General features: G+C 39.5%; 1 protein-coding gene across 7 annotated transcripts in view; it reads right to left on the reverse strand.

The window, feature by feature from the left end:
• Nucleotides 1-27006, reverse strand: part of APBB2 (amyloid beta precursor protein binding family B member 2) — a 395114-nt gene that overhangs the window by 174897 nt on the left and 193211 nt on the right. For all 7 annotated transcript variants that reach the window (XM_057502175.1, XM_057502176.1, XM_036908553.2 and 4 more), the window contains one exon: nt 23948-24757. In XM_057502175.1, the coding sequence (XP_057358158.1) occupies nt 23948-24757 (810 nt within the window). The remainder of the gene's footprint in view (nt 1-23947; nt 24758-27006) is intronic.

Below are 27006 nucleotides of genomic sequence, written 5' to 3' on the forward strand. Positions count from 1 at the left end.
GTGTGTATAATTTGTAACTAGGGCATGAAAATTCCTAGGATGCTTCTGGTTGTTGATCACAAAGTGGAAGGTGAAGAACTTTGAGAAGAAGGTGCGCATCACCATGTTCATCGCTGCCCCTGCTTCTAGAACTCTCTACCAAGAACGATTCAATGAGCATCTCCATGCATCTCACTAAGAAACTAGTGGCTTCATCCTAGGCATGTGCTGAATGACCATCTCTCTAGGATGGAAGAGAAGGGAATTAGGTGAGAATTGTAGTAGATAAAAATCTAAGGGCCCTACAAATTCCAGGATTCTGTGTTATTCCACTATGTTAAAATTATATTTTACATTCAAACATCAGCATTTAGACAGAATAATCTCTAAAACCTCAGTTTCCATGTCTGAAAAATGGGAATAATTATTAACAAGGGTATTCTGTGAACTGAATGAGATAATGGACGTCAAGAGACTGTTCATATAGCAGGTGAGAAATAATAAATGGTCACTGTGACTAAGTTACTGCTCCAGGGATGATTCAAAGCCAATTCTGACACTAGAATTGCAAAGCCATATTACAGGTCCACAGGTATGACAATCCCAACAGCTGCAGAAGCAAACATGGTACAAGATGTGTTATTACCACTGCAATGTGTGCTGATGCCCTTATTTTGATATACACTACACTCATATGCGAATGATTCAAGCTAAATTCTTCTCAACGACTCACCCTTTTGTTTTAAAATGCCAGGAGGCATGGTACATGTACAATTACTATTACTGTAATGAACACTAAAGAAATGAAGTTTTATTCTGCTGTCCAATGTCTTTTTCTAGATTTTTCAATATTCATACAGTGGGTGAGAAACAAATGGTTTTTCAGTGAAGTAGAGAAGAGAGAGGAGGTTGATAATGGAGCCTCCTTTTCTGCCTCATTAATAGATGTCCAGGATTAACAGTCAGATGGTCATTATTACTTGCATGGACTCTCAAAGGAGGCAGCCATCCCATGATGCCTTGCCTCTTCCTGCACTTCTCAGGGGCCAGAGACGGAAGGAAAGCCAAGCTCGGCTCAGACGGGATGCCTTTCTCCCCTCAACTTAGCACTGACGCACACCAGAATGGACACAAAAAATGCCTTCCAGAGGAGGACCTTTCTCTGCAGAAAGGGCTTACTTCCTGGAGGCAAAACCAAAATCTATCTAAAATCTATACTTCCAAAAATTATGGCGTTTCTTGTATCACTTAGCTTTTATAAAAACAATGTGCATATGAGCTTAGTGGAAATCAATAAAACACAAGAGTTTTTAATTTCCCTTGAGTAGACTAGAAAGTACATTTTTTCCAAAGCCATCCCAAATGTGTCAGTTTTTCAAACCAGCTACATATTTACTTTGTTAATTTGCTTGTTTGTTTATTCTCTAATTACTCTAATAAATAATTTATAGTGACTTACAGAAGTACATACATCACACTGACTATTACAAAATCTTCTCCTGAATCCTGCCACTGTTATGCTAAGCTTTAGAGTGATCACTGTGTCAAAAGACCTTCATCCAAAGGGGGATGTGTTTGCTCTAGGAGACGGTGTCACAGACTCCACATTCGTAGATTAAGTATCACTCCACCAGACTTTCTAATCCAATGGCAACAAAGATAACAATAACTGGGTATTCAGGAAGAACAAATCCTAGCCTCAAAGCGATTTTCAGTGGACTGTCTGTTCAAGTGGGAAAGAAAAGGAGAAAATGAAAGAACACATACAAAATAATAAAACTATGTCATCAAAGAAGAGGTCCAAAAGATAGACTTGAGAATCTTATTTAATGCTCTGGAATCAGACTCCTTTCCCCTTAATTGTTCCATTTGCGTACATATGACTTTCATTCACATTTAGAGAATTGAAAAAAAAGTTGGGGGGGTGGGTAGAGACATGGACTCTGAATTGAGACAGACCTGGGTGTGAATCCTGATGATTTGAGTTGCTTAGCTATGTAACTTTAGCCATGATTCCTACTGCTATCTGAGCCTCAGCAAATTCTTTTTTTTTGGGCATCATTAATGTACAATTACATGAGCAACATTATGGTTACTATACTCCCCCCATTATCAAGTCCCCCCCACATACCCCATTAGAGTCACTGTCCATCCGCATAGTGAAATGCTATAGAGTCACTATTTGTCTTCTCTGTGCTTTACGGCCTTCCCGGGCTCCCCCCTACATCATGTGTGCCAATCATAATACCCCCTTTCCCCCTTATCCCTCCCTTCCCACCCATCCTCCCCAGTCCCTTTCCCTCTGGTAACTGTTAGTCCATTCTTGGGTTCTGTGAGCCTCAGCAAATTTATCTCAAGAAAAGAAGGTGTGTATACCCAAGGGTGTACCCAAGAGACAGAGGCAGGGAGGGAGGGAGGAAGAAAGAAAATGGCATCCTGTAGGATAATGGCAAAAATTAAATTCCCTCATGCTTAGACAGAGCCTTACACACAGGAGACATTCAATAAACGGGGGCAATTATCACTCCGATAAAGTGAGATTATCAGTGGTATTTTACAAATAGAGTCAATTTCTGAAGGTTAATCAAGGATTATTAATTTGGCTGCACAATGGAATAATCTGAAGAGCTTTAAAAAATACTCATCCCAGAGCCTCAAATAAATACTGTTCCCACCACAGAACAGTCAAGTCAGAGTTCATGGTGGGAATACACCAGCATAATTTTTTAAAGCTCTCCAGGAGATTCTAATGTATAACCAGAGTGAGAACCACAGGATTGAATCCTTAGCCAAGGACAAGCCTGCATGTTTTCTTATGACCCATCATATGCTTATCTACCATAAATCTTTGGCTCACCAGCTACACCAGTAAGTCTCAAAAGTGGGAGTGGTGCAATGTGGAAGCAACCCAAGTTGCAATCCAACGATGAATGGAAAAGCAAAACATGGCAATACATACAATGGAACATTATTCAGCCTGAAAAAGGAAGGAAATTCTGACACATGTTAGAATGTGGATGAACCTTAAAGACGTTATTCTAAGGGAAACAAGCCAGTCATAAAAAGGCAAATACAAATACAGTCAAATACAAAGACAAATAGAAAGACAGTCATAAAAAGACACGTAAATTCCTCTTTCATGAGGTACCTGGAGTAGTCAAACTCAGAGAGACAGAGAACAGAATAGTGGCTTCCAGGGGCTGTGGGGAGGTGAGATTAGGGAGTTATTGTTTAATGGGTACAGAGTTTCAGTTCTACGAGACGAAAGGAGTTCTAAGGATGGGTGGTAATGATGACAATGTGAGCTGACAGAACAATAGGAATATTGTTGCAGAACAATATGAAAATACTTAATATAACTAAACTATATACTTAAAAATGATTAAGATGGTAAATTTTGTGTTATGTGTATTTTACCACAATTCTTTAAAAAATGGGAGCAGTGCAAGATGGTCCATTGAGATTAGGAAGAAAGTATATATCCTATTTATATGTGTTATCTTATCCATTTATTTCTATTTTTTGTATGTTGTTATCTATATACAAAACAGCTTCCTGCAAATGTGTATGATTTATAAACAAATGTACATATGGTCAGGATGTATACTCAAATACCAGAATGAACAATGAAAAAAGTTTGCAAAATACTAGATTTCTTTAAAGGAAATGTGGATTCTAATGCCATGTTAGAAGGATGGGCCTGAAACATATGTCATCATTAAACAAAGCAGTTTACAGACTGGGACAGAGGAGGGCCAGCAGGGGAAGGAGGAGCACACAGCCGGCACACAGGCAGCTTGCCCAACATAAGACATTCATTTGGCAGAGCAAGCACGAGGGTCTGGATCCATAATACCCTTTTTACTGTAAGTTCCATTCTGTTGGCTCTAAAATAATAACTTAGGTCAACGTTAACACCAAATCAAAGGAATCACCAACAAGCATCACTAAATTTTTTAAGAAACTAGATAAAATCAAAGTACAAAAGGAAAGGCTATTTATTGACTCCTGCCATGTGCCAGAAATACACTTTACATATGCACATACATGCATATATACATTTTGCACATATTTTCACATATACTTTCCCTATATGATTAGCTCATTCCATCATCACAGGAATTTTAAGAGGAAGGTGTTATGAGCCCATTTTCTAAACAAAGAAACCAAGGCTCAGAGACACTCAGTAACTTGGTCAAGGACACAGAGCAATGATACAGATCTGGATTTGAAACCTAGGTATCTCTGACTCTGAATATCACCCTTTCCACTATATCACTGGAATGTGGTGAGTGTAAGAATACATTTTCTTAATCATGATCCAGCAAATACACATGTATTTATCCAACTGTAAAAAGTGTTTCATAAAATATTACTTAACCTAAAACTGACAGACTAGGCCTGGTTTGCTGCCCAGCATCCTGGGAACATTTATCTTTATTGGGTGTCTAGCCTGAGAAAAAGTGTTCTTTTTACAAAAGTGCCAAAAACAAGTGGTGAGATTCCAAAGCTGATCATTTCTCATGAAAACACTCATGCTATAACCACTTGTCATATCAAAAAAAAAGAAACTCAGCAAAAACAGCTTAGCATTTCATTCATTAGCATACCATCCAAACCTTTCAGACGTCCAGAAGGCTCTTGATAGACCATGGTGAGTTCCTGGGGGAACTGCTTCACCTCGATGGAATCCAGCCCAAATATGACATCAAGCAGGAAATGCATGGTGGGTCCAAGTGGACCCATACGGGCAAAGCAATACAGATTACATAGTGAGTTATTTTATCCCAAACTCCATCCTTCATTTTAAATCTATGTTACCCCAAACTGTATAGGGCATCTTCTCTTCCACTTCTGCCAAGAAAAGCAAAGACTCTGGGACTCAGCTCACGAAGGTGTAAATTGGATTCACGTGTTCTAGGGAGGCAAATAGAGGAAAAGAGAAGAAGCGAGAACCCTCAACAGTGAGGGGAGGGTGAAACACTTGTTGACTACACAGACTTCTGGTCATTTTGAGTTGGGGTTTGATTTTGAAATGTCTTATTTTGCTTCCTGGTATTTACAGAAAGTCAAGTGGAGAATGTCACACATTTTGAAACTTTCATGCCCCTACTGATATTCAAAACACTTTAGGGGAAATTATGGTGGGGGAGAGTGAGAAACATTAAGTGACTCTGTTCATTTTTTTTTTTTGCTCTTTAGGGATTATCTTTTTTTTTGGGGAGGGGGGGATCATTAATCTACAATTACATGTGCTACATTATGGTTACTAGACTCCCCCATCATCAAGTGCTGTTCATTTTTTAAAGACATATGCAAAGAACCCAGGAAACAGTATACACGGAGTTCTGAGCATGGCAATCTCCCCCTGCTTCTTGCTCCTGAGTTTGAAGTGAGGTGGTTTTGTTTTTGTTTTTGGCAAATGAACCAAGCAGCCAAAAACTACAGATAAGTTCTAGACTTTTTAACCCTTATTCCCAAAACAGGCACACTTCTTATTTTATAGCTTTGGAAATTCTCCTTCCCTAACTCAGTTTATCCATCAGTTTTCTAGGTTTCTTTTAAAATCTGCCAACACATCAGAGGGTATTTTAGCTGAGGGTACTCATCCTACCCTTTCAGAAGGTGAGCTGCAGCTTCTCCTAAGACCTGAACATTGGTCTGAAACCAGGAAGCTAGAAAAATCCTACCAGTGATGGATGCACTCTATCCTCAGTAGACATTCATTGCTATCCTGTCTCTCTATCTTGCTCTCTGTATCTCACACATGCACACATACCACAGACTCATATTGGGAGTAATGGAGTGAAAACTACCAATTAAGGCTAAATATACTAGGGAGAAAAGTATTTTTGCTAACACATTTCTTCAGTTAACACTCAGGATAACTTTCTGAGACTGAAACTATGATGCTCACCTGACTGGTGATCAGCACATCTTTCTGGGTCACTTTAACGGCTATAGATAGATTCATCTTCCGATAAAATTAAACTTAATTTTAGGTATGTCCTGGACATGTTCTTGGATGCCTCATAAATATGTAATGGGGAAGAGAACAAACTGACAGTTAGAAAATTGTTCCATCAGGAGTGTGGGGTGGCTGGACGGAAGCACCGGGGCCCCATGCAAGTCACCCTGGCATGCTCCAAGTGCATGTGTTAAGGGCAGAACCCAGACCTCCTAATGTCCAGACCCAGAGGGATGCACCACCCTCAGGCTGCACCCTTTCAAGTAAGGCTGATCCCCATGAGCAATGACCTACAAACCAAACTCTACGGGGCTTGCTGGAAAGCAGGCCAGCCTTCTTGCAACACCTCTACTCCATTATGAACTGGCTCCTTATCTGCACATTCTAGTCCATCCTGCTGCTTATCTGAAAGTATTTTCTGTTCGTGTACAGTGATAGTCCCTCTTTTACTCTCTTTCTGTGTCTTTCCTTTTGTGGAAGAGCTCATTTTCCATATGGGAATATCTGTAAATCATACTTGCGCTCAGCCCTCACGGAATGCCCAGCACTATGCCAAGTGCTCCATGGGCCATACTTTGTTTCATCCTCATGACCACCCTGTGAGGTGCGGACCCCTACTAGCCCTATTTTATAGTGGGGGAGATGTAAGATAAGCGACTCAGCCACAACCATCCACTTAGCAATGTTAGTGTTGGGATTTTAAATATTCAGTTTTTGTGCTGTATTGAAGCTTAGGTCACAGATCCCATTTTGGACCAATCAGAGAAAAGACTTCCAGTGTTTAATTTCTGGATCCTAAAGCAATTAAGAACTCTTCTTGCCCCTACCAAGAAAAAACAAAGCACTAGTTTTTTTATTAAAGTGTCATTGATATACAATCTTATGATGGTTTTAAATACACAACATAGTGGTTCAACTTTCACCCATACTATCAACTCCTCACCCCCTCCATTTGCAGTCATTGTTATCAATGTAGTAAGATGCTAGAGAGTCATTACTTGTCTTCTCTGTGCTATACTGTCTTCCCTGTGACCTACCTATATTGTGATTATGAATTAAAGTGCCCCTTAATCCCCTTCTCCCTCCCCAACCCTTCCCCTTTGGCAACCACAAGTCTCTTCTCAGTGACTCTAAGTCCACTGCTATTCTGTTTTGCAATAAAACACTCTTTTTTAAAAGGAAATTAACATATTGCATGTTCTTCATTAGGATTATAATTCTTGTTAAATTTTGGCCAAATCAGTATTGACACTAATGGGAACACAACTCTTTAAACACCTCTGAAAGCCCTGACTAAAGCAGATCTGGTGTCCGAACTGGAGCCATGCTTCTCAGGCTTGGTGTGTAAAGGGATCCTCTGAAGAGCTAGCTGCAATGCAGGTGCCAGAGGCCCCACTACTGGATCCGGCTCTGTAAGGCTCGGCAGGGCCATGGGGATCTATGCTGTAAGACATGACCAGGAGATTCTGATACAGGTAGACCAAGGCCAAACCTGGAGAAAACAGTGACTTCATAGTGGCAATGAGATTTCCTCCAAGACTAAAAAATAAAGGAAATAACATTGTTCTTAGAGTTACTGCACAGCACTTGAATCAGCTGATGGATCTAAGCCAAGAAATGGGGTAAGAACGAGATAGGATGGCTCTCAAACATAGTGTGACTGTGACTTTGTGATATAATAAGAAAAATGTATGTGGTCTTCATCATGGTTCCTGGAGAGTACCTAAAACCCTGGCAGTTTTCCGAGGGATAAGAGTCAGAGACTCTCTTTTGTTATTCATAATAAGCCACTGTCAAGCACAGCTGAGTTTATATTAATCAGACGTCTCTAGACGGGACTCCAGGTAGTTTCAGGATGTGAGCTGGTTGCCAGAGAAGAAGAAAATCAGAAGGTTGGAATTTTCAGTCTTATCCTCTAAGAAGGTAAAAGGGGCTGTAGATTAAGCGAATCATCAATGGCCAGTGATTTCATCAATCATACCTGTGTAGTGAAACTTCCATAAGAACCCTAAGCAAAGGGGTTTGGAGTTTCCGGTTGATGAACAAATCCACATGCCAAGAGGGTGGCACACCCCAACTCCACAGGGACAGAAACTCCTACCCTCATGACTCTGCCACCTCTCACCCTATGTACCTCTTCTTCTGACTGTCCATTTGTATTGTTTATAAAAGGCTTTATAATAAACTGGTAAATGTAAGTTAAGCATTTCCCTGAGTTCTGTGAGCCATTATCATTTTGAAGAGAGGGTCCTATAAACATTTCATTTGTGGCCAAGTTGTACAGAACTGTGGGTAACGGTAACCTACTACTTGTGGTTGGTTGTCTGAAGTCAGGCGCAGTCTTACGGGACTGAGCCCTTAACCTGTGGGGCCTGTGCTAACTCTGGGTAGTCAGTCTCAGAACTGAAGTAAATTATACGACGACCAGTTGGTGTCAGCAAAGAACTGGAGAATTGCTTGGTGTGATATACCCACACATTTGAGGTCATTTATGTGTGAGTTTGAGATCATGTGAGACTAGCCATGGGGTAACACCCTGAAGTTAGAGTTGCAGCTCTGCTTGGACACCAAATTCTTCCATGGTCTGTGTTGGTGTTCTGTGTTGGCAAAAACACAGATCATAGTGGTAGGAATGAATTATATTAAACTAAGTAGAAAATATTATATCTTAAGAAAGACTGTGTCAACCAGAAACCTAGGTAGCTTAGAAAAAGCAGATGATAAACTCATATTTCAAAGAAGAGGGAATCTTAACCAATGCCCTTTGGGGATTCTAGGTCCCTGGTAGCATCGTGTGAAGGGGAGGAAGCACAGCATGAATCAGGCAATCCAGCTTGATGACATTCAGACATTTGATTTCTCTCCCTTTCGGCTAAGACCATGTTCCTCAAGTAACCTGCTTATGCCTAGGTTTCCCATGTGGTTGTCTAGACAGAGAGAATGCCTACTCATGCAGTTTGGGGCAAATCAGGACATGTAACAATGATTTCTGGTTGGGAAGTAAAACACCAGCACTGAGAGTATGTACTGACTGCATAGTGTCAAGAAATCCAATACCTGAGAGAGTGATTATTTCATTACAAGTTAACAAATTGGTATATTGTCTGCAGTATTATTTTGGTTTCATGAACTTGATTAATGAGTCCATCCCTAAGAGAGAAATCTGCTTTTAGAGGTTGGTTTGGAGACTGTCAGGTAGACCCACAACCACAAATATTACCTGATAAAGTTTGTTGGGTGTCTTACTTGACAGAGTTAAGCAGAAGTCAGTCAACTTGTGAGTAGAAGAATGTTTATTTTTCTACATGTGGCCCTTTTACTTTAATATAGAGAAATAAAGATAAGAGAAATAGAATATGTTATCCCTGTATTTAACAGCTCAGTCATCAGTAAATGAGATACCTAGCCATTATTCTAGAAGTAATGCTAAATCAAGTTTAACATTTAAAATGGGGAAAAAACTGCTGACTGGTTCAAACTATCATAGCTATTTCATTAGTCTTCTTGCCAGTCCTCTAATACCACCCAACCTGGCTAAGCTACCCGTGTTCCTATTCCATCCTTATCCTAATCGTTATTCTAAATGTAAGTATGGGTACAGCAACGACATACTACGGGAACGTGAAAAAGTCCCAGACCATGGAAGAATTTGGTGTCCAAGCAGAGCTGCAACTCTAACTTCAGGGTGTTACCCCATGGCTAGTCTCACATGATCTCAAACTCACACATTAAAAAAAAAAAAAAATCCTTCTCAAAGAACTAGTTCCTCGTCCCAACTTCACTATTTCTGAAAACCAGCATTTTATTAGTCTTCAAATCGAAAATCTGACATTTTTTATTCTACTCTTCCCCTGGCCCCCATATCCAGTCAGTCACTAAATCCTAGAGATTCCTTTCTGCCACTTCTATTTTTGAAGCTAGGAGTCTTCTTGAGTCCTCATTACCTCAAAAGGATTACTGTGACACCCCCCTGCTTGTTCCCCTTGCCCCTCCAACATATTCTAGGCAGCAATGTCACATATACCTTCCTCAAACCCCACCTTAAAAATGGCACTCCTCCCTTTATTTTCACTAACAAAGAAATTGTTAACCACTAGCATCCCCCAATGTGGTCTCTCCACCTAGCTACTTGATGTCTCACCATTATCTTTCACAGACTCTCCTCTCCAGCCAAATTTCTAGAAGCACTGATCCTCACACCAAGAGCAAAAGTTCCCAAAGGGAATTTCAGAAGTCTCTGAGGTGGAAATTATTTCCATAATACTAGGATTTATTTACAGCCTTGTTCACTGTGTTGACATTTAACTGACAGGGTGCAAAAAATAATAGATAAGATTACTGGCATCTCAGCACAAAACAAGACAATGGCACAAACTACACTAGCAATTATCATTTTCCAATGTTTATACGCCCACTGAAAACAATGCCAGCTTCACTTATGAATGTTCTTGTTGAAGCAGTAAAAATGAATTTTATGAAATCTCAGTTTCTAAGTATACACCCTTTAAAAATTTTTTCTATTAAAGTATCATTGATATACAATCTTATGATGGTTTCACGTACACAACACTGTGGTTTCAACATTCACCCATATTATCAAGCCCTCGCCCCCTCTATTGTGGTCACTGTCTACCAGCGTAGTAAGATGCTATAGAGTCATTACTTGTCTTCCCCGTGCTATACTGTCTTCCCCATGACCTAACTATATTGTGATTGTGAATTATAGTGCCCCTTAATCCCCTCCTCCCTCCCCATTCACCTTCCCTTACCCTCCCCTTTGGTAACCACCTGTCCCTTCTTGGTGTCTGTGAGTCTGCTGCTATTTTGTTCCTTCAGTTTTGCTTTGTTTTTATACTCCACAAATGAGTGATGTCATTTGGTATTTGTCTTTCTCTGCCTGGATTATTTCACTGAGCATAATACCCTCTAGATCCATCCATATTCTTGCAAATGGTAGGATTTGTTTTCTTCTTATGGCTGAATAATATTCCACCATGTATACGTATCACATCTTCTTTATCCATTCATCTACTGATGGACACTTAGGTTGCTTACATATCTTGGCTATTGTAAATAGTGAAGAAATAAACATAGGGGTTTGTATGTCTTTTTGAATCAGGGATCTTGTTTCCTTTGGGTAAATTTCTAGGAGTGGAATTACTGGGTCAAATGGTATTTTTAGTTTTAGTTTTTTGAGGAACTTCCATATTGCTTTCTACAACCATTGAACCTGTTTACATTCCCTAAGTATACACCTTTTTAATGTAAGTATGCATAAAGCATTTCTGCTGCATACAAAGGATGGTTATTTCAAAGAAAAGCCCATGAAACACCCTTTTTCCTTGAAAAAAAAAAGGACAGACCAAACTATAGTTATTCAAATTTGGGTACTAGGCAGACACTTTCTCTAAAACGAATGAGGTGAGCCTTTCACTTTAAGGAAAACAACAGTATCTGTAGTCAATGATAGAATTTGAGCTTCAAACAAAAATTAGAATTTTGGGAAACTGGTATCTGCTACAAAGAGCTTGACAGCTCCCCAATAATTAATGACTTTTCTGATGAGATGGGTGGTGAGATTAATGAATGTAATGTTTCCGTATTATATAATAAAATGTGTCAACATTTGGAAAAGCTTTACAACTCACTGAACCAACATTTTCCAAATCACCAATGCATGATGTTACAAAATTATACATGGGCAAAACATCCATTCAAAATGTATGACAGAACAATGGACTTTAATATAACAGAGCATAAAAAAAATTACTACTGTGGTTTCAGATTCCACTTTATAACTAACCTTCAAGAAACCACCAATGATCAAGTTTACTTTTTCAAAAGAGAATTTCCATCATTGCCTGAAAGGGCTATTAATATCTCTTGTCTCTTCTACCTACATATCTGTATGAGTCCAGCAGGATTTTCTTTATCTCCTTCAACCCAAACAATTTATTGAGACACATTAAAGGTAGAAGCAGAAAAGACAATCCAGCTGCCTTCAATTAAGACATACATTAAAGAGCTTTTCAAATAAATAAAACATCACTTTTCTCACTAAACTATTGTTGGCTTTGAAAAAAATGGTCATGTTTCATAAAACATGTCTATTTTATTATATCAGTGGGTTGCTTATTCTTTTGTTCCAAATGAATAACTTAAAATAGCTCATTTAAAATTTTAATACAATAAATACTGATAGATATAACCCACATAAATAAAAGATCTTTGGGGCTCTCAATAATTTTTGAAGATGTAAAAGGTTCCTAAAATCAAAAGGTTTGAGAATATTGTCTTAGAGCAATCTCTGCTTTTGCTTTCTTCAAATTTCTATTTTCTGTGTGCCCCATAGGGAAAATGAAGTTCCCATGGCCAGGATCCTCACGTGACCCTAATCTACTTGTCCACTGTACACGTGCAATGATGTAACTGGCCTACTGCATAGGCACATGCTTACACACCTGTTGGCAATGAGCCATTACTGTCTGTGTTGCTATATAAAGAGCTCTGCCCAGAGGAAGAGACAGACACAGAGATGGAATGAAGACTTTTGCTGGATGCAGATTGGATTCTAGTGCTCGCCCTCCCATTGTGAGAATAAAGCTTGGTATAAACCCTTTTACCGCTAATATTCCATTGTGATCATTCAGTCTTACTGAATCCAGAGTGATCTTGACCAGAGCTTAAATCCCCTTCCGAGGTGACAGCCCCCTATTTCTTTACTTCTCTAAACCCCATTTCTCTTTCAGTTGTGTCCTCTCTTGTGTCATGCAGCACTTGAGTCACCAGGTCAAGAAATGCTTTATCTTGGACTTTATGACCCTTACCTGTTCTACATACTTGGCAAAAATCTACCTGATACCACTATTTATGTTTTGAGGTAAATGTATTCACTCCACATTATTTTTTTCTAACACAAGCATGTCCTGGGCACTGTTATTCTATGTGCTCAGGATACAGCAGTGAACAAAAAGAGACTGGACCCCTTCCTCCTGCAGCTTACAGCGCAGTGTAACGACTCAACATGTGGCTAAACAGCAGGAGTAAGCACCGATATTACCTGAGAGCCCTTATTAAAAATGCAGAATCCCCACAATCAAAAAAATTTTTTTTAATTTTTAATGCAGAATCTCAGGTCCCAGACCAGGCCTACTAAATCAGATGCTGCATTTTAACAAGATCCTCAGGAGACCATCCTGCACATTCACATTCAAGAAGCAGAGGATTTATGCATCTCCCTAATTACTGTGAACTTCTTGGAGGTAAATTATTATCTTTAATTTGTTGTACTCCTGGTACAAATAATACAGTTTAGTTTTATGCAAATCACTCACTCAGATATGAGCAATCATTGTATAGGATTTCATTTCTGGGGATCAAAAATAACAAAGGCAAAACACCCTATATCCTGAAGAAACTTTCCATCTCATAGTGAAGATAAGACAGTAGTTATAATAGCTAACACTTCAAAAAATGCTTTCTGTGGTTCAGGTATTGTGCCAAGGGCTTTATGTAACAATCTTTTAAGATAGGTACTATTATTTTTCCCACTATAGGGATAAAGAAACTTGGAGCCCAGAGGTTAAGAAAAAGATGAATGGAGCTGAGAAGAGTCAGGATGTCTGACTCTAAAATCCAGGAAGTGCTAAGTGCCATAAGAGAAAAAGGGATTTAAAAGAATCTTGACAAGGAGGCTGGGAGTCAGTCCCTTGAGGGAAAGATTGTGCCTCAGTCTTGGAATCACCCAAAGCACTAACTCAGTTCCTTGCACATATTAGGAATTCAGCAGACATTCATTGATTGAAAGTATGTGAATGGATTAAGGTTAGCCTATCATCCTTACTAAAGGCATCCTAAAAATAAACAGACTAGATTCTACCACTCTAATAGTCCTTAACTCCACTAAAGATAAAATGGGCCTGAGAAGAACACAGAGTCCCTTCTCTGTCTCAGGGCTCTTGTTCCACAGCACAGAAGAGGAAGAATCATCAGGAGACAGACGGACAAGAAGACATCAACTAAAGGTGAAAACCACTTGGAAACCCTGACAGAAGCTGAAGAAAGGGCAGCGGGTCACGGAATGGCTCCCTTGTCCATGGTGAACAGGGGAAGAAAGGAAGTGCCTGTCAAGGGTCCCCCACCGGACACACACCTGGAGCTGCCTCACCGCCTCAGCCCCTGAACTTCCCTTCTCACACTTCCCACCAGACGCTTCCCAGTGATTTGGTGGCATCATCTCCTTTCTCACTTGCTGACAACTCCACATGGAATGTCAGACCACATTTTCCTTTAGAATGACCTCGGAAAAGTTTCTATGGTTCTATTAATACTGCTCTACATGTCTACTGAGATTATATCGCCTTTCATGGGCCAGCCACTTTCTATACTTGTATAACCTTCACATATAATATCATTTGTATGAGAAAAAGTGTCCTGGGGACAAAGAAACAAAAGACCAAAACCAGCTTCCCAAACAAGCCATTTATAGCTAGAGCTCTACCTTTAGAATATCCTAAATGTACCAATTCACTTCTATAAGAAGACTTCTTCAAATAACTACTGTGGGAGAAAAATAATCAACTAACATTGTCTCTAATGATATTAAGGAAGAATCCTTGCAAGGATTAAATGCAGTCATATTCAAGAGGAAATCAATGGAAAGCTAAAGAAAAAAAAAAGAAAGCTCACACACAATAAACATCATCTCCCCTCTTGGGTACCATTATGAAGTTGGGGTCATCCTGTCGTCTCACTTTCTGATGATTCCACATGGAATGCCACCCACATATGAATTTTTAGTCATTAAATTATTCAATTTTTCCAGTGAAATCTGCTTGAATATGAAGCCTTTATTTCACTCTTTTGTATCCAAAGGTCCTAACAGGGAAATGCATTACGTAAATTATAAGGGTAATTGTAAACTACCTTTACATTTATGAAAGCAAATTGATTATATTAACTGAGTCAGACTTGAGGCACAAAATTTGTGAACCACCCACATCCTAGCTTTTGAAAAGCTAATGTTTTATTTCCTCTAACTAGATTAACAGATGGGGAGCTCTGAGAAGTCATCTGAAGATGCCTTTGGAAATTTCAAGCATGTTTTGCTTAATAGTTCATGTCACACATTATAATTCTACCAGAAGGCACTGGACTGACACCAGGGCGACTATGATTAAAAGAAATCTTTAGATGCAAGGACATTGCTACTACAGCATTACATTCGTACACACTTGTAAAAGGCAAGACCAGCACTGGCCTAGTTCTTTCTACTGTAAGAGTTTCGTGTATTCACGGACTCAGCCAAGTCCACTGACACTAAGAGCCAGATCCACAAGCCCAGTGCCGTGAGCTGAGAAGGAAGAGCTGCCACAGCCTGTTGTCTCTGGCATTTGAGCCCAGTGTTGTGAGATTTCTGGATTTGCATGAGAAATGAGAAACACATATTTTAATATAAAAGCACCCAATTTCTAAGACTGGTATCTAATTCCAAGTTTTCTGAAACATCATTGATGGGACAAAACCTGTCTGTGCATCATCTGCACACTCCCCAGCACTGCCCATTTGTGATCTCTTAAGCTGTCCTGGCATTATGTTGCCTTTGCATTGCCCTAAAGTTTATGGTCATATCTTTTTCTTTTATACTCTGCATAGCTCCTAAGAAAATTCTGCATGTTTGGTAAGCCATGCCTCTTAAAACAAGGTAAGAAAAACATGGCTATTATTGATATCCCTGTCTGTCTGCTCTTAAGCTTTGATCAGAGAGAATGACCCCATTCTTATAAGCTAAGTATTCCTGAACTACCCCACCCTGCAAAACTGCACCATACTGCTAAATGTTAAGCTTACTGTGTCTTTATCATGTTTTCTTGCCCTTCCACAGTTTTGTTCTGTCTCAGTTGGATTTGTGGTTTCAGATTCACCAGTATCAGGTGCACACTTAAGTTTCACCTTTACAACAAAGAATTTGGATGATGGTACCCCAAAAGTAGAGGTCCCCTGAAGCACACTCTATTCACTTATCAATTCTTAATACCTCCAAGTGTTAGCTTTCCTTCTTGAAAATTTTGAATAATCCCCACAAATACTCTCTCTCCTCTCCTGTGTCACATATACTAAGGCATTATCTATGAAGGTATCTGTACTGGCTTGAGTAATATTATTCCCAAATGTACGTCCATCAGAATGTGACCTCATTTGGAAAGAATCTTCACAGATATAACCAGTTAGGTTAAGGTGAAGTCATACTGGATTTAGGGTGGGCCCTAAATCCGAGGACTAGTGCCCTAAGAGGGCCATGGGAAGACAGAGACTGAGATTGCAGTGATGCAGCTACAAGTCACAGAGGCCACCAGAAGCTTGGTGGAGGCAAGGAGGGAACCTTCAGAAGGAGCCTTCAGAAGGAGCTTGACCCAGGTGACACTTTAATTTCAGACTTCTAGAACTGTGAGAGAATAGATTTCTGCTGTTTTAAGCCACCAAGAGTGTGATAATTTGTTACAGCAGCCCTGGGAAACTAATAAAACATCTAAACATCTTCTCTTCTTTGCTTAATTAGGGTGCCAGGGTCTAGGGTGGGCTTTATCTCTTCATACTTAGCTATGACATGAGCAAGATGAAACAAAGAAACATTTTAGAAGGCAATCTACACACAGTGGAGGTTTCGTCCATGGAGACAGGAAACTGTATGCAAGCTGTCTGAGGTCACAGACTGGTTCTATGTATCAGGCACCTAGCACAGTACACAGAATAGATCATTGAAAAAGCATTTGTACATTCACATGCTAATCAACTAACAAATTAAAGAAAGAATAGATGAATTAATTGAACAAAGTTATGATGAGCAAATTCACAGACTCCTGAAGTACTGTTAACTTAGAGGGATAATACTGTTCAGTGAAAATCATGGCAAAGTTATAGATCCACTCCAATTCCCCACGGATGTAGGTAAGTTCAAGCATGCTGACTATATGGATGTTTCTATGGCCTCTTGGATTTTAAGATTTATTTAAAGCCATAAATCTTTCTATGTATTTATTAATTTTACTTACTTTTGTGAGGATACTGAATCTGGGCAGATAGTTCACAATGAAATTTGAAAAGAACATTTCTGAAAATGGCCAGTAGTGTTTTTGTCTTGGTGGTCCTACTGAGTCACAGTCTTGGTGATTACACGCCATCCAAGGACACAAGGGCATCACCTGGCAGTTCTGGGAGCACCTCATATACAACTACTAGAGGATTCCACCCCATCACTTCCTAAGCAGCCTCTCTCTGTCCATTCTACCCTACCCCGGAAGCCAAAAACTTGCTATACATGCAGAGAAAAGAGTGGGAAAAAAGTTATGAATTAATAAACTTCTTAAGTGATTAATAGAAAAGAAAAGAGAAGAACAATTCTTTAATTTTTAACAGCTTATCTAACAGGTAATGATCTCTCCAGATCTCTATCCAATGAAAGACTATTCCATCTACAGACAGGTAATTTCAAATGCGTCCCAATCAATTGGAGTTTCTTCCTCTGAGCAACTCTACCACACTCTAGCCTCTCACAGCCACCTGCTGGTGTCGTCTTGAATATATCAACTGTCTTGTGCTATCAGACGGTTAGACTTTTGATGTCACTCATTTCATTGTACAACTGACCCTTGAACACGGGTTTGAACTGCGAGGGTCCACTATACATGGATTCTTTTCAGTAAATATGTTGGAATATTTTTTGGAGATTTGCAACAATTGGAAAACATTTTCTTCTTCTACCTTACTTTATTGTAAGAATACAGTATATAATGCATGTAACATACAAAATATGTGTTAATTGTTCATATTATCTGTAAAGCTGTTGGTCAATAGAAGGGTATTAGTAGTTCTAAGTTTTGGGAGAGTCAAAAGTTATATGCAGATTTTTGATTGCATAGAGGTCAGTATACCTAACCCCTGCATTGTTCAAAGGTCAGCTGTAGTTACCTTTTTTGTTTCCTGAAGTACTTAGTATAATACTTTATAATAGAGGAGCAACCAAAAACTATCTTGAACAATCAACTGAGTATATTTTTTTTCTAGAACTTTCCAAGCATACTCAACTGAGCAAAATCTTTTTCTTCCTTAAGTTCATGGAGTGAGATAGAAAATATTTTTATACAGCTTACCCCCGAGGTACTAAAATCTAGTTCGGAAATCACACCATCTACCCCAGAACACAGTACGTCCGAGCTATTTTAGAAACTTCTCACATCTGTCTTCTTGAATTCCTTCTGTCACATCACGGAACTCTCAACAGAGAAGACAAGATAGGAAGGCTAGTGAATCACTAAAGGGTGTTTAAAAGATTAAAATTAATTCAGCAGGGCAAGACAGCTGAAAATTGGACCTTTCCAATATCCTGGCTTTTTTTTTTAAGGGGATAGGGGCTCTTTGAAAGCAATTTAAAAATTAGTTATGGTTAAAATTACCAGAAACCACTTGACATAAAAGGAATATTTAGAATAAGTTTCTAAAAGTGTTAATAATACAAACTTATCTGAAGCTCTAACACACCTAAGCTAGCAAAGGCCAGAAAGAAGGGCTGTGAGTCACTACAACACAGTCAGGCCTGGGCCTTGGCTTTCACCTCACCAGCCATCCGGCTTGCAGAAGGGGTCCGCGTTGCTGGCTGAAGACTGGAAACCAATCGATTTCTGACATCAAAGAGTCTGAACTCTCTAACAACATGGATCCACTTGGAACACAAGGCAGATTAGGAAGGCAAATGACACTGCAAGGGCCCTTTCCCTTGGCACTGGCCTGTCTGACTTGCAGACCTAGAGACTCAAATACAAGGAATGTTTGTAGAAGATGTTTTGTACAAGCTGAGCTTACCTTCTCTGTGTCTATAGGAGGACTGATACAGCAGCCCCCAGTGAGCACCCATGCTTGTCACCCAGCTCCATCTATTCAACCAGCAAACAGGTAACATTTATGGAGCCTCTTACTATGTGTTACACACTGTGTAAAAAGGTTCATATCCACACATAATGGAGACTTGGCTCCTGCTTCCATGGAGCTGGGTATCTAAATGGAAACTTTCAAATAAGGTTACAACCTGCTGAGAGGAACATGGTAACAGAGACTTGGAAATACGTCTTTGGGGTACAGAGAAAGCACTTTCAACAGCTCAGAGGGACTAGAAAGGTTTCTCAGAGGACATGATACTTGAGCTAAATCTCAGCTGCTTACAGGAATGGAAAGATCCTTTAAAGTATAATTTTCCAAAGAGTGTAGCACAGAGAAGACAAACAGTGACTCTGTGGCATCTTACTACACTGATGGACAGTGACTGCAATGCGGTATGTGGGGGGGACATGATAATATGGGTGAATGTAGTAACCACATTGTTTTTTCATGTGAAACCTTCATAAGAGTATATATCAATAATACCTTAATAAAAAATAAAAAAAAATATATATATATATACATAATTTTCCATTTTCCAGAGACTCAAGATAACTAGTTGAAGTGGATAAAGTCTGAAGTCTGATGCAGTCAGCCTCTGGGGGCCCCATGCCCACATTTCAAGACTATGGCACAGTGGGAAAGCACTGGATGCTGTGTCTGAACACCTTGGTTCAAGTCCCAGCATGACCACCTGAGTATGAGAAGTAGCATGAACATCTGGCAGAGTAGGCCTGCAGAATTCCACTGTGCCTTCCCCAGTAAGTGGTTATTCGGCCCCATCTAGTATAAGGCAATGTCATCAATTAAGTTATAAAATACATACCCAATATCAAAATCAAACATGGATTAGGATATGCCATCACATGACTTACTTAATACACCTGGGTCATTTTGGAATAGGTAGATGACCTCCATTTTTATTCAATAAATCATTACTTATTTACTAAGTCTACCTACTATATGTCAGGCACCGATAATACAAAAATGAAGACATCCCTGCCCTTAGGGTGCAGAAAATCCTAAGAAAAATTGAAGTCCAAAATATAGGTAATTCATGATTAAAAGAGAAGTGAACTTTTTTATTCCACCACTGTACTGCTAATGATGATCACTAATAATAAGCATTCATATTTATAAAGCTCTTGCTACATGCCAGACACTGTTCTAAGAGCATTTCAAAGATGCTCTCATTTAATCCTCATGCCAGGCCTACGCCAAACCCTGTCACCCCCATCTTATAGATGTGATGCTATGTGATCTGTCTACATGTCACAAAGCTGACATTTGAACTCAGGACCCGCATTCTCAGGGATAAGTGAGTGAAGCATTAGGCCCACTGCCGTACCACCTACATCTGGATTTCTCTGTGTATGTCCTTTTGACACTTCAGCAACGAACCTAATTTTGAAATGACTATTCTATAAGATCTACCCAGTTTTATACTCTGTAACTTCAATTTTGTTTAGCCCCAAATTAAACCTATACCCAGTAGCACCAAGAAGTTGTGTCTTTCAAGAGTTTTCATGAAGCAAACATAAAACAACAGGTGATGACAGAGAGATGACACACAGTCCGGCCAACCTGTATTTCTCTGACCCACTGTGCTCACTGGGGAAGCCCACGGAACTGTATCTCTGGAAACACCCTAATAGGTTAAACATTCTTACTTTCAAGTACTAAAACTATGAGACCCTTTCTTTGAGAATTGGGACAAGGCATTCTTTTGAACTTTTCTAAATTCCTATGAAACCCAGGAATTTCACAGATGCTTTTTTTTTCCCAATAGCCTCTTTGAGCTCCCTCAAAGGACAGACTACATAGGAGGAAAAGAGGAGCAACATATTGTATACATCATTGATTTTTGCAAAAAAAAAAGACTACTAAAATGCGGGAGATGGCAATTCAGAAAGAAAGGGAAATAGAAAGTAGTCAATCTCTGGGTTAGGCAGTGCATTTTATTTTATAAATAGCATTCTATCTTGGAAAGGAAGCCCCTAAGGTAGAAATGAATCTATTTTTCTAGGCTTCCCAAAGCACTCTACAATCCAAAGATAACTGTGTCATGATTTAGTCATAAAACACACACGTCTGTGATGAGTATTTACTTTACACGCAGCAAATAAGCAAAGAAATACATACACTTTTTATATATATATACTATGGCATTGCATACTAGTATCTTACAAAATATTTGCTTTTTTATTTCAACAGTTTGTATTTGTGTTTATTATATATATAAACATGTGTATACTATGTAAAACATATAATAAACACTTGTTTTAACATTAGAAGTGAAACACACCATGGTTAATTTAAACTGATTGGGATCATTGTAAACACTAACAGTATGTCTCACTGGGAAGATGAAATCCAAAGAAATAACAGTGCTGAATAACTGTTTATTTTACTAATTTATGTAGTGGTCACTACCTGCAACTCTGAAGTGTGATCATGAAGTAAAAAGGTTTCTTTTCAGTAGGAGTTCACAACTGGCTACGAGGAAATTCCAAATGAATTTCCAAATAGTATTCAAGGTAATATCTTGAGACACTGCAGCATGCTGAACTAGGCCCAGAGATCCCAACACGACCATTTTGAGGAACAGCACAGGTTTGGCTTCTAGTATGTTTTTTAAGAACCCTGTCGCGCTGCTTTAGCGCCATAGCTAACGCATTTTTTTTTCAGGCAGCTTTCATTTAAAATGTCTGCCCTAGCGACCCTTAAACTACCACCACACTGTCATACTTTAACATTAAAAGGTCTTCAAACCTGACTTTAAGAGAGAAAAATGAACGCAACCTCTCAACATGTCAGAAAACACTAATCCAGTTCACGTTGGGTATTGAGCACTGTAATGGATGAGAAACCAACAGAAGGGAATGCCAAGCTCCTGGGCAAAGCGGTGGTGAGCAGAGGGGCGCCCCCGGAAAGGTCTCCTGGCGAGAGGCCCCATAGACGGAGCTCAGCACCCTTGCTCAGCTGAATATATTCCTGCTCTCCATGCCCCTCGCTGACACCAGCACTCAGTGAAGCAGCTGTGGGGAGAAATAATCTGGATTCTCAGCGGGGAGGGGGTTGTTAAACAAGCCATGGAGTTGGAGTAAGGTGGAATAGCACCCCTAATACTTTAAAAGCCTGAGTTGGAAAAATGGTATGCCCTGCCTGATCTGGCTGCTTGACAAAATACATATTTAAGAGGAAAAAGCAAAACATTCATTAAACAATCTAACGTGAGCAAATTTTTCTTGTTTTTGCTTTTTAATGTGGAAAAATTTAAACATACAAAATCAGAAAGAACAGAATAATGAACCCTTATGTACCTACCAGGAACAATTATCAGCTTATGGGCAATTTTTTTTTTATCACCTACCCTCACCCCCCAAATTAGTTTGGAGAAAATTCCATACACAATATTATTGATATTAGTATATATTATATTATGCATATGATGTATTAGTTATATACTATGAAGTATTAGTATTTATCTCTAAAAGGTAAAGACTCTTAAAAAATATCATTATCATAAAATTGGGATAAAAATTTAAATTTATTATAAACATGGGACTATGCTCATGTCAGCATCGGGAAAGGTGGCTAAAGTTAGGAGCAGGGGACACTTTACTGTTCATTTAACACTTTACAGTAAAATTTAAAATGTAACTAGAATAGAAAGTGTCATGCCTGGAAAAGCACCCAAAAGGCTGCCACAATAGAAAGAAGCCAGTGAGGACTTCATGGGGAGTTGTGAAAACAGGAGGTAGAGTTTGGATGTAAGATATTCAGGGAGTCCTTCATGTTGATTCAAACACTAGAAGGTGACAGGGTCCATCAATTCAGGATAGGAATTCTCTCAATGGGGACAAATTAACAGAGCTGTAAATTCAGTGACATTACTAAACATAATTATGGTTCCAATAATGTGCAGTCCAGACATTTAATGGTTCCAATAATGTGCAGGTCCAGACGTTTATAAGATGACATGGACCCATCTCAACAGCCCTCCTACCATATCTAGCCACAGCAAGCTGATGAGATCTGTCATGTAAAGAGCTGCATTTTCAGAGGGCACTTCAAAAACACTTTTTTAAAACAAGTTAATGCCTTAACTTTCTCCTTCCTTTTTCCTTATCTGTAGTCCTTGTAATTTCTCTGTCTTATAGGTTAGGAAAATGTTATTTCCTTCCCTGGTGGCTCCATCTGTTACATCTGTATCACACTGACATAGACCTGTTACTCACCAGGGCAGTTCCAGGGTTACAATTGAAAAAAGGGGGGGGCAGAGGGAGCGAGCTTTGTGAGTGCTTATTTATACTGAATTCAGATACAGCAAAGTTCTCCACATCTTTTAATCTTCTGAACAGCATAATGGGAGGCTACCAGAAGTTGAGTTTAAAAATAGCTGACTTTAGGACCATATTCATTTCTTTCACAATTTTGACTCGACTGACCCCAAGATGTTACAGATACTACACACACAAGTCTCAATCAAACTAGTTCAAATCCTGAACATCTCAATATATTTAAAAAGAAACAGTACTTTCTCACTTTCAAACATCACTGAACAACCTAATAGAATGTTCCCCAGGAAAGGTCAAAAGGGAAATGGCTTTAATGAACAGACTTTAAACTTTTTAAACTTTTAGCTTTTCATGAGTTTGAGCATAAATAAGTTCTTCCGAGAACTTTAAAATAGTTGCTTCTCTTAACCGAGTTGTAGCCTGTCCCCTGGCCACGCTATTTCTTTCAGTTTTTGCTTAGCAAAACCCAATATTCCTAGACAGTATATAGAAATAGTTAACCTAAGCACTGGCAGTATAATTTCCAAATGGATGGTATTTTACTGTACTTAACACCAACAATCTAATTCTTTTACAAAAATGCTTACCAGAGTGAACCAAAATGAAACCACTGAGGAATCTCATTTCCATGCAAATTGCCTAATTCTAACCCAAAAGGCTCATGTTCTTCTATGCCTGCAAATGGATTTTTCTGCTAAGTCTAGAGATTAATTCCACCAATAACTGAAAGAAGCAGTGCCACCTTAGTCTACACCTTTCCCAGGGGTACCTGCTTCGTCTGGGGAGCTGGGTGAGGCGCTGTCTTGGGACAGTGTGGTCCAGCTGGACTCCTCGTCGCTCGGAGCCAGGTTCTGGATCCGGTGGAGTGCGCAATCAGTTTTGGCCCCTGTTTTAGGATGATCCTTCTTGGTCTCTGGGCTGGATGATACTGTGGCCACCTGGCCATCTTCAGGGCTGCACTGGGGCTTGTTAGGTTTCTGCACCAGCAACTCGCCATTTCCGATGGTGGTGGGGGCCGGGCCCGGCTGAGACTTCTCTTCCACAACCCCATGCTGGTGGCCTAAGTTCTGCTCTAGTTCTCTGGCTGAGGTTTCCAGGTCTGCATAGTAATTAAGGAAACTCTTGGTTCTCCTGGGCTGGGAGGGTAAAATTTCACAGCCCGGGGAATCCCGTGGGTGGGGCTCTTTACCCTCTAACTTCTCAGAAGTTATGTTGATGACTGCAGTGGGGCTGACGTTTTTGTTGGGATCCTGCTGCCCTTGTTCTGCAGCCTTCCGGAGCTGGTTCTCCCCATTTTTCACCAGCTTACTGTTGGCAGAGCCATTTCCCAGCAAGGGCTGTGCAGCTGGATCTGAGAGGCCCATTGCTGCCTGGATGTTAGTTAGTGCATATTTTTTCCTGCATTTGGGGGGGGTGCTGTTCTTCGTTTCTGTGTGTTTTATTTCAGCATTCAACAGTTCATTGTGGGAGGAACGGAGATTAAGGGTATTTGGTGGCGTGGCCGGGCTGTTTCGATTCGTGACGTGTGTAGTTCCGCTGCTGGCCATAAACACTGCCAAAGTGTCTACACCTGAGTCCGCTGGAAAACAAGAAAACTGGTCATTAGGTGCCTGGCATGATTAAACTACTTAGCATATAGAGTGAGCAAACATTTTTATACAGAATATTGAAAATGTTAATGCATCCACTGTACACATTCTTGTAGAATTAACCCATGTTCCTCTTTATTTTCACTGTTTGCTCATATATTAAGTAGAAGCAAATAAAAGGCTTAATGTAAATATAGAAAAGCCAAGTTTTAGAAAAACTAACAGGTCTGAGGGGACACATTTTACTTAGAATAAAAAAGTATCTCTTTTTAGAATTTACATGAAAGCATTTTCTTCTGGCAGCTCGTCCTCATCTCATCTTTTACAGCCTTGAAAATCATCTCCTTTCTAAACATTTACACCACATTTCTGTTCTGTGGTTCCTTCAGGCAACAAAAAAGTTGCTCAATAATCTTCTGGGGCTCCAACTTCCTTAATTAACCTGAAAGGTCACTGTTCAGTGATGCACCGTACATCCAATGTAATTTTTCTCAGCCACAGAAGTGGTGGAAGTGCCCAGAAAAATCAAATGTCCGTTAGAGTTTGTTAATGTGTCTGAGAACATTTTTTACCTGGGCTTAGTGCTTCTACTTAACAGAAATTTTGGACAAATGGTTTAATTGCTAAAGAGTAGACATATGCACATAAAACTATTGCCTATAATGTAGCATTGAACTCTTGGCTACAAACATGGAGTCTGAATATATTCCACTGAATTAAAATACACACTCAGCTGCTGCAGTCTCCATGTGCCCTTGCAGAACTCCTAAGAAACTATCTGACAGTCACAATTTATCTCAGATATTGTTCACACCATCAGTGATTTATTCCATGTGTCTCTTGCTAGGAAGAAAGGTTTCTCAGACTAGAAGGGAATAATATTCATCTGCAAGAATTCCTAAGGTTTCACATTTCTCAACCTATGAAGAATGACTTCTTTCTTATCTGATCCTTTGCACTCCACAAGGACCTCAGGGATTTCTATACCAGTAGCAGGTGAACCAAAGCACAGCTCCTAACATTCTTAGAATTGTATTCTGACAACTCCCTCTGCCTCCCACAGGCAAACAGGGAACTCCACAGGAGAGGAAGGCAAGAATTTTCTGTTCGAGGGCTTTGAGGTATCTCTTTCTATCACCAAATACTCAGGCTTATCTATTTTAGAAAAAAAGCTACCATTCATCTTGGAGTGTGTGTGCTTCTAGGCACTAGGTAATGTCTATACACTCAAGGCTGTGTCCACATTTATAACAGCATAACCATGTGGCCCACAGAGCTGGCTAAGTGGTTAGACCTTGGGCCCCATGCTTTAGAATTACTATTTATAAGGATTCCTGCTCGACTGAGCTCAGCACTTGAGCTTCACTCTATAGGCAGAATCTAGTATGTTTATCTCCTTTATAAACAATGCTTTGAGGACAAAATTTATTAAAAACTATAGAGTGTTTTGGCTACTACTACCATTTTATAGAAAATATGTTTCAATTTATAATTCAACCTCACTCAGGAGTAGCATGTGACATGAGAAGGGCCCACCTTGAACCCATATGAAGTTTTCCCAGAGACAAATATCTATAACATAGGCACGTGAGAGAAAATTATATTTAAACTCTAGGGTATTTTCAGTGACATTATTACAAGAAAGCTAGAAACTTGCTGGCTTTTTAAAAGGAAGAGCAAAAAAATTTATATGAGGCTATTTTGTGACGTTAGACATTATATTCTAGCAATGTTACGAGGGAGAAGTTTTTATTTACTTTGTTTATAAATAACCATAAACATTTTCAGAAAGAATACCATCAAAATTCTAGGTGATCTAGTACTTAAGTAATTTTATATTAACTTCAGCCATGTTCTCATCAGCTTTTGGGGTCCCACTGTCCCCCTATGACTTTTGCTAGAACTATCAAATCATAAAGAAGAGGGTTGGGAGGGTTAAGTTGGGATAATAGGACCAGCCCTTACAAAACAGATCTGTTTTTACAGCTCAAAGAATGAACAAAGTTTGAGTGTGTCAAATATTAAGGGATGGTGTCATCCGGAAGCATAAACCAAGGCAACCAAGTTAATCCTATGAAGCATACAGTTCTCTCCAGGAGTTAATGTATCAGGTAGGCAGTCATTTGGACACAAAAGGGTTATGAAATAGTTAGAGGTTAGCGAATTCCTAGAGAGACCAAAGCTGTGGGAAGATAGGCTCCCGAAGGTGGGAGGTAGTACCCTTGAGGATAAATAAGAG

The sequence above is a fragment of the Manis pentadactyla genome, chromosome 5, assembly GCF_030020395.1.
Source record: "Manis pentadactyla isolate mManPen7 chromosome 5, mManPen7.hap1, whole genome shotgun sequence".
NCBI lineage: Eukaryota > Metazoa > Chordata > Mammalia > Pholidota > Manidae > Manis > Manis pentadactyla.